General features: G+C 42.4%; 1 protein-coding gene across 7 annotated transcripts in view; it reads right to left on the minus strand.

Annotated features, from left to right (window-relative positions):
* The window catches only part of PI4K2B (phosphatidylinositol 4-kinase type 2 beta), a 32,460-nt gene extending 25,227 nt beyond the window's left edge, over positions 1–7,233 (minus strand). For 6 of the 7 annotated variants that reach the window (XR_009259681.1, XR_009259680.1, XR_009259679.1 and 3 more), the window contains exon 1: positions 6,737–7,233. Coding sequence is in view for 2 of the 7 variants with exons in the window: in XM_058722943.1 (XP_058578926.1) it covers positions 6,737–7,043 (307 nt within the window). In the remaining 5 variants the exon portion in view is untranslated. Of the gene's footprint in view, positions 1–1,213; positions 1,646–6,736 lie in introns of those variants that run through there. The other variant, XR_009259682.1, reaches the window with a different exon arrangement.
* Between the last annotated feature and the right edge of the window lie 1,619 nt (positions 7,234–8,852).

The following is an 8,852-nucleotide window of genomic DNA, read 5'->3' on the forward strand; positions in this document are numbered from 1 at the left end:
TAAGTTTATTTATTTTAAGAGAGAGAGAGAGCGCAAGCGTGCACATGTACACATGAGCAGGGGAGGAGCAGAGAGAAAGGGAGAGAGAGAATCCCGAGCAGGCTCCTCACTGTCAGCACAGAGCCTGACATGGAGCTCAATCCCACTAACCATGAGATCATGACCTGAGCCAAAACCAAGAGTCAGGTGCCCCAACCCAGAACTTTTATAGTTCTTGGAACATAACAGGTAATCAATAAACACTTGCAAAATGAATGAACAATTAATCATTTAAAGTGGTACACAAGGCAAAAATTATTCATATTTTACTTTGGAAGGTATTTATATGCTATTACATGCATTCAACATTATGAAAATTCAAAACATAAACTTACTTATTTTAAAATTTGCCTTCATTTAGACAGAAATAAATTTTTTTAACTAATTTTTAAAAGTATGTGCTAAGAAAAATGCTACAAAAAGTACTATTGGGCATATTTAACCTACTTAAATGAATAAATAATCCAAGTATTTTAGTTATATCACTACAATTGATGTGCTAATTTCTAATCCTTCTTATCTATCCTGTGAAAATAATTAAGAATGGAGAAACTTAGTCTTTCTTTATTCACTGTATATCCTGAGCACCTGGATGAGGAGTCAGCATTTAGTGGGTACTTAATATTTAATTGAATAAATGAAGTACTATTTATGTACTAGAATATGCCAGTAATAATGATCATTAGTCAAATGAGATTTCTTCTAGGCAAAGGCTCTTTTTTTTTTTTTTTTTAAGTTTGTTCATTTTGAGAGAGTGAGTCGGGGAGGGGCAGAAAGAGGAAGAGAGAGAATCCCAGGCACTGTCAGTGCAGAGCCCGACACCGGGCTTGAACAAAGGAACCATGAGATCATGACCTGAGCTGAAGTCGAACACTCAACCGACTGAGCCACCCAGGTGCCCCTAAGCGAAGCCTCTTAATAAGAAAGAAGTTGGAAAGTTTTTTATTTCAACCCTGCCCCTAGCACTAGTGTACTTTTTACAATACGTCACTAGGAGGTGGTCTTCGGGGAAATGTTTAAACACTTTCAACAAGACATCACTACTTTTTTTGTGATCCTTTTATTTGGAAGCGAAACAATGTATAAGCTTCTTCCTTTTCCAGAAATTAAGTCTCCTGTAGTTTCACACCATGTCCTAGACCTGCTATCTGGAGCAAAACAAAAGCGTACTTACTCCTTTCTCTCCAGGAAGAGCCCTTCAAAAAGCTGACGATCATTTCATGTTCCCCTAAGTCTCCTCTACTCTTGCCTCCTCCCATATGGAAGTGTTCTCAGGCTTTTCAGCACACAAGTTGCCCTCTTATTTCATGCCTCAGGTTTTCAATGCGCCCCCTTATGAAATATGGTCTCCAGAATCAAGCAACCCATTGCAGGGAATAGACACATCTCTCAGCATTGACAGTATACCAAAATGAGAAGCACTCTGGTGTCACATTAGTTGTTTAGAAATCTGGTCATACTACTAATACATACTGAACTTGGACCACTCTTGGTCTCTCCCATGCTGTACTTGAGCAGTTCTTGCGGAATCTACGTGTAGACTTGGCCGGTATTACTATTAAATGTTATCAAATTGTTTTATGGGCTAAGCTTTATGAGTTCATCATGTAACAACCTGCCTTTGTTGCTCTCATGGAGCCCATGCTTATACTCTGAATAATAATAATAATCATTTTCAGTTATAATAATAATTTTATAATTATTATATTAATAATTAATAATCAATATAATTATTATTATAACCGCATACTAATTCAGTTTCAACCAAAATCAGATCAAGCAGAACCATTCCTATAAAATTAGCCAGGATGTTCTTAATCCCTTTCTCTTTAATTTGTCCCTTATTGAGCAACTCTTTTAAATAAATGAGATAATCTCCCCACATGAAAATGGGCGTTCTTTGAAGATGTCCTGGAATTACCATCACTATCTGGAATGACGCTTAAAAGACAACTGGTCCTACTATCCAAATTGCTGCTGGAAAAAATGACTACCTACCAACTGTTCTAAAATCAAAGAAACTTTTTTAGGAGACAATTTTTCTTGAACTCATAACTCACAATTACATTCTAAAGCTTTCTTCATTTACTTAACTGTACATGTGGCAATTAGTTTAAGTTGGAGGATCTCTCCAAAACTTATGGCGCTTCATGCTGTGAGTGCTCTGGAGATTTGGGTTGAAGGCCTGTCGTCATTGCTAGTCTTGATTTTTAATAGTTGAGGGGCATAGTTAGTTACATTTTCTTTAATGAAGAAAACCTTTTTTTCCGGCAAAATTACTGTTGCTCCTTTTAAGGAATAAACTATTAGGGTTTTGATTTGTCTCTGTATCAAAGAATTTTCTGAGGAAAATCTCAATTCCATCTCTGTGTATTCCCTTCGGGTCTCCTCTAAGAAGCGGTGACCTTCTAGTCCAGCTCTGGTCCTGTCTGAGCTCCTCACTTTCACCAGATATCCAGCATACACTCTCAACATTTGCCAATGCTGTTCCCCAGGATGTTCCAAGCTTCCTTCCCAGGCTAATTCTTATTGATCCTTCAACTCCATCTGATCACTTGTAACACTGTAACAAAATGATCCAAATCCAAGAAGGGCAGACATTTTTGTTTTGCTGATATATTCCAAGTGCTTAAAACAGTGCCTGGTACATAGTAGGCCCTCAATAAGCCTGAAAATTATTTATTAACAAACTCTGCCCTTAACCACATGTAAGCCTTATCACTGGTCCTTTAGGAAGCAGAATTGAAAATGGAATTAAGAGAATCCAGTTTATAAACCTTTCATATAAGGACATGTGGCAACGTATCAAAACAAGCCCCTCCTCACTTGAGGGTTGGGTTGTATCTTACCCACTGACCAGAATTTTCTAAAGAGAAAAGTCGTTAGCTCACCAGTCTGGTGATCTGAACACTGCCTCGGAGGTTCAAGTGCCCGTCATCCTTCAGGCCTCGAGTTGGATGCTCCTTCCTCTGCTAAGTGTTCCCAGGCCCCTAAATCCAGGGCACAGCTCAATGGAATCCTCAGTTCTCCCCACCCAAATAGATCAGCTGTGGGAACTGTTTTAATTGACCATTCCCTCCATTACTATAAAGCTCTGTGGGACAAGGCTGGTGACTGGACATCCATTTGCTATCCGGTCACCACTGTGTCCCGAGGCCTCCACTTCCACTGGCACACAGCAGGCACTCAAGCATTTGAGAATGATGCATCTCAGCAATAAACGGAAAACAAAGAATAAGCGTCTTCTAATTACTGGTTGAGCAATAACCGCTTGACAGTGAGAGGTAGCTGCTCACCATCTTTCAATAGCTCGGTTATGGATAACTGCCAAGACGCATAGGACATCTACTCTTCTAATACTGTCCTCTAAATTCAGCCAGATTATCAGTGTCTAGGATCTGGATCTGGCAATACTGAGAGCACCGTCCATTAGAATTCCTTTATTAAAATGGGCTTCAAGGAGGTTATGAGAAATACTCCTATGAAATTCATCACTTTTATTACAAAGATACTATTCAGTACATAGTCTCTTCTCCAAAAGATACACGACAGGCTATCCTTTGTCAGGTCAGTTTAGATTCCAATAGCTACTTTAACTTTATGGGCACACTGTGCTTCTTTCTGTAACCTTAAACATCAGATTTGTGGGCTGCCTGCAGCAAGCATCTCCTGTGCATGCTGTGTACTTTGATGGCCTCCACCTTATTTATTTCATTACCTCAGTTCCCACCCTCGTCTTTCTTCCTTGTTTTTAAATGATGCTATTTTGTTCATACATTTATAAGCCACCATGAATCATTAAAAGGCTTTTAAATACACACTTCCGTTGACTTTGGCAGTTCCTAGTATATTCTAACACTATTCTCTACTTGTAGGTTCTCCAATGAAACTGCTAAGTGCTCCTGGTTTGTGTTAACTGGGATCCTGGAAAAGTCACTTCACCTCTCTGTGCTTCCTTAAAATGAGAATAAAAAATAAAACTCACTTCGTGGGGTTAGTTATATATTAATATAAGTGAAGGGCACAGAACTATGCCCTTCATATACTGTTACCTAGGTATTATCTTTATGACTCTCCAACTCACTGATTAAAATGACAACTAACGAATGAATGCCACTAATCTTTCTACTTTGACACTGACCCAACAATACTATGTTTATGCTGGTTCCAGACTGTCAATGTCTTGCTCAAGTAAAGGTAACAGATACTCTTCCACGTAAAGCTCCTATTTACATAGACAAAATAGTTAAGCATAAAGGCTCATGCATTGAGCGTAAGATAAATGATGTTAATATTAATCTAAATGCAAGAATTTCTTAGAACTAGTGAGGTGGCTTCATGGAAATTGGATGCTAAAGGACAAAGGGAGTTAATGGAACTCGCCTGGGCGGCTCAGTCCTTAAGCTTCTGACTTTGGCTCAGGTCATTCTCTTGCAGTTTGAGTTCGAGTCCCACACTGGGTGAGCTCAAGCCCTGCTTTGGCTAAAACATGAGCCCTGGGTGAGCCCCACTTCTCTGTCTCTGTCTCTGTCTCTGTCTCTCTCTGCCCCTCACTGACTTGCACGCTCTCTCTCTCTCTAAATAAATAACTTAAAAATCTAGTTACATTACTCAATCATAAACTTTTTAGGAGACTGGTTTGAAATGTTTACTTATTGAAATTCAAAACGATTTTTAAATCCATTAAAAACAAGACCTCCATTAATAAATCACCAAAAGTAACAACTATTTTACAATACTTGGGATCTACAGCAAAATGGAAAAAGTGCAGGACACAAAAAGAAGGACGAGGCTCAGTCTGGCTTTACCACTTCCTGTATACTTGCCTTTGGCTTACCTCTGAACTTCTATGTACTAGTCACTACAGTTTTATTCATTTTCAATTCTCACAACAAGAAGTAACAACTAACTTGCCGTGCTGCTGTAAGAATTAATGAACTACACAAAGAGAGATCTCCGCAAACTGTAAACCGTGATATAAATAAATTATTACCATTTTGGAACGTAGGAATTCTCTTTAGTAATCCATTTGTATTATGAGTACTATATTCTATCCCAGTTACTTTTTCTAGCCTTAATACTATTTGTTTACAAAATCTCACTTTCAGGGGCACCTGGGTGGCTCAGTCAGGTAAGCATCTGACTCAGGTCATGATCTCATGGTCCTGAGACTGGACCCCACACAGGGCTCTGTGCTGGCAGTACAGAGCCTGCTTGTGATTCCCTCTCTCTCCCTCTCACTCAGGGTTTCAGGCTCTTTTAAACTCTAGCTACAAAGGTAAATTTAAGGCAGCAAAAAGGAAGCTAGCCACACAGATCTTAGTTACTTCACAGAAGGGATTCTAGGTAATACAGAAACACATCACACAGCTGGGGGAATGTGGGTCCATCTGTGATCATCACATTTGTTCTGTTCAACGTTGTCCTGTCAATGCACCTGTTAGCTAACACAGTGGCAACAGACCTGCATGTCAGACCAGTCTGCTAAAGCTTTATTCATGAAACACCTGAACAGGAAATCGTCTGCTTCTCCCAGGCCTCTCCGATGTATCTGCTTGAGAGTGTCTGAATGTTCAGTTCAACTACGACTTGAATAACCTATTCCATCCAAACTTCCTTAAATTGTGGGAGGCCCATTAGTGTACTGACAGCAGGACATGTAAAATCTAAAGACTCCAGAAAGACTAAGCAGGAGTAATGACAAGTACGATTTCTGTGGCTTTTCTTCAAGCCGTCACCCAGGGAGTTCTACAGGCACAGTGCACACACCGTCTCACTTAAACCATCCTAACCACCGACAAATAGGTGTTATCCGAATTTTACAAACTAGCCCGTCTCATCTCCAGCTATGATTCATACAAGCCCACTCTGTTTTACTATCAGATTAGGCTAACTCGACTCGACCTGCCAAAAAATCCTTCATCGACAAATACCCATGCCTCCAATAGCATGCTGACCCTTTATTAATTTTCAACATCCTATCAGTTATCCTCTTTTCCACCTGAGGCTACCAGTCCATTTGACAGTGAAAAAGTCCCCGCCCCCTTCTTAAAGTACAAGAATACAAATGGTTCCAGAAAGAAAACTTTGCGCACGAGATAGCAGCTGGAGAAATTCAACTGCCTCTGCCCCCACTGGCTAACGTCACAATAACATTAACTGCAAGAAGTTTTGAAACGTGTCCCAGTGGCAACTAGATATTCTTGCTCTCCGTCTCTCTGCCGTCATCCATCTGCCTGGCAAATTCACAACTCCGGGAACTTTGCTGATAGTTCAGGCTTCTTATTCCAAAACTCAAGTCCAAACTTGAGAAAACGACTTACGTCATGTTACCATGCTAAGTTTGGGTTTTTTGTTTTTGTTTTTGTTTTTTTTTTTCAGTGTCTGATTGCAAAAGTTGAGGCTTACTCTTAGGAGAGGCCTCAAGGGTCAAAGTTTAACGACAACCTCGGGTCTTAAGTAAGCTGGCCTAAGGCCCCTGGAAAAGGTGCAAGGAAACTGGGGAGCAGAGAGAAAGGGAAGGTGTCCAAGCTTCGACCGGCCCCGGGTCTGTGCTCCGCATGGGAGGGATGCCCGGCTAACTGCCTCTCCTACCAGGCAAGGGCTGGTGTGGGACAGTGGTGGGACCCCGGGAGGGGCTGGGCGGCGACGCGCGCGCAGGGAGGACCGCGGGGTGGAGATTGGGGCCGAGTCGCACCTGCACCCAGGGGTGGTTTCCGGTTCGGGGGGGTGGGCGAGCCCCGGAGGACCCCCACGCCCCAGGAGGAGCGGCTGGGCGCGTCCCGGGACGGGAGCAGCAGTTCCTCGTCTCCAGCCTCGCGAGGGGAGGCCGCGCCCTCCTCGCCGGCAGCCTCCACGAGCCTGACGGCGCTCCCGGGGGCGCCCTTAGGCGGCTGGGCCCAGGCGAACCGCGGCAGCAGCGGCTCCCGCTCCTCGTCGTCCTCCTCCTCCAAGCTCCCGCCGCCGGCTGACGCCCGCAGCCCGGGCTCGGAGGACTCCGCCATGGCCTCCCTCCGTGCCGTCCGCGCTGGGACCAGCTCAGAGAGGCGAGCTGCCCGGCTCTGGTCTCGACATCGCGGGGGACCGGAGCCGCTGGGTCGGGGCGAGGTCACCTCACAAACTCGCGGCCCCGCTCCGCGCGGGCCCGGCGGTTGTCCCCGCGCAGCCGCCAGCCGCGCCCCACCTCGGGCCAACCCTGCGCCTGCGCAGAAGGGCGGGGGCGGAGGTAGGCGGGGCGCGGGGCGGGGCCGCCACCTGCCGCTGTTAGCGCCGGAAGATGTGAAGTGGGGTGGGTGCCTTGGGGCGGTTGGCGTTCATTTACCTCCGCCTAGGGCCCCCCCCCCCCGCCCCGGAACCCCAATCAGCCTCTCCTCCACCGCAGAATTTTCTCAAAGAGTTTACCACCGTCATTATTTCTGTGACTAACTTTTGTTACTCCCACTACAAGCCCATGAGAGCAAGGACCTTGTTCTTTGTTCAGACATTTTGGATATTGGTTGTATTTTGTCTCTTTTTATTATGACTAATTTAGCTAGAAGCTTATCATTTTTAAGAATCTTTTCAAAAAGCCATTTTTTGGTTCCACTGATTTTCTGTTTTCTAGTTCACTGATATTTGTGCTTATTATTTCCTTCTTGCTACGTAATTGGGATTTGATTTCCTCTTCTTTTTCAAGTTGGGTAGAGTAGAAGAGTGTATTGTTGATTTTGGACCTCTCTAATTTTTTAAAATATAAGTGTTTAAAGCTATGCCTTTCCCTCTATGCACTGCTTTATCTGCATCCACAATTTTTGCTATGTTGTGCTTTCATTTTCATTCATTTCAAAATTCATTTTATTTCCTGTATGGTTTCTTTTTGACTGCTTTGAAGTGTGTGTGTAATTTCCAAATATTTAGGGGTTTTCCTAGAAATCATTAATTGATTTCTAATTTAATTGTGCTGTGGTCAGAGAAGATACACTAAGATTTCAACCTTTTTTGAAGTTTATTGAGACTTAATTTCATAGCTCAGCATATTATCTACCTTAGTGAACATTCTATGTGCTCTTTAAAAAGAATGTGTATTCTTGGGAATGCAAGCTGGGGCAGCCACTCTGGAAAACAGTATGGAGGTTCCTCAAAAAACTAAAAATAGAACTACCCTAGACCCAGCAATTGTACTACTAGGCATTTATCCACTGGATGCAGGTGTACTATTTTGAAGAGACACATGCACCCCTATGTTTATAGCATCACCATCAACAATAGCCAGAGTATGGAAAGAGCCCAAATGTCCATCGATGGATGAATGGATAAAGATGATGTGGTATATATATATATATATATATATACAATGGAGTATTACTTGGCAATCAAAAAGAATGAAATCTTGCCATTTGCAACTACGTGGATGGAACTGGAGGGTATTATGCTAAGTGAAATTAGTCAGTCAGAGAAAGACAAAAATCATAGGACTTCACTCATATGAGGACTTTAAGAGACTAAACAGATGAACATAAGGGACAGGAAACAAAAAAATATATAAAAACAGGGAGGGGGACAAAACAGAAGAGACTCATAAATATGGAGAACAAACTGAGGGTTACTGGAGGGGTTGTGGGAAGGGGGATGGGTTAAATGGGTGAGGGGCATTAAGGAATCTACTCCTGAAATCATTGTTGCACTATATGCTAACTAATTTGGATGTAAATAAAATAAAATAAATAAAATAAAATAGTACAGAGATCAATCAATCAATAAAAAGCCTGTGTATTCTGCAGTTGAGTGGTTCTATAATTATCAATTGTTTCTATAAATATCAATTCAGTATTTAT

This window comes from Neofelis nebulosa, chromosome 3, assembly GCF_028018385.1.
Source record: "Neofelis nebulosa isolate mNeoNeb1 chromosome 3, mNeoNeb1.pri, whole genome shotgun sequence".
NCBI lineage: Eukaryota > Metazoa > Chordata > Mammalia > Carnivora > Felidae > Neofelis > Neofelis nebulosa.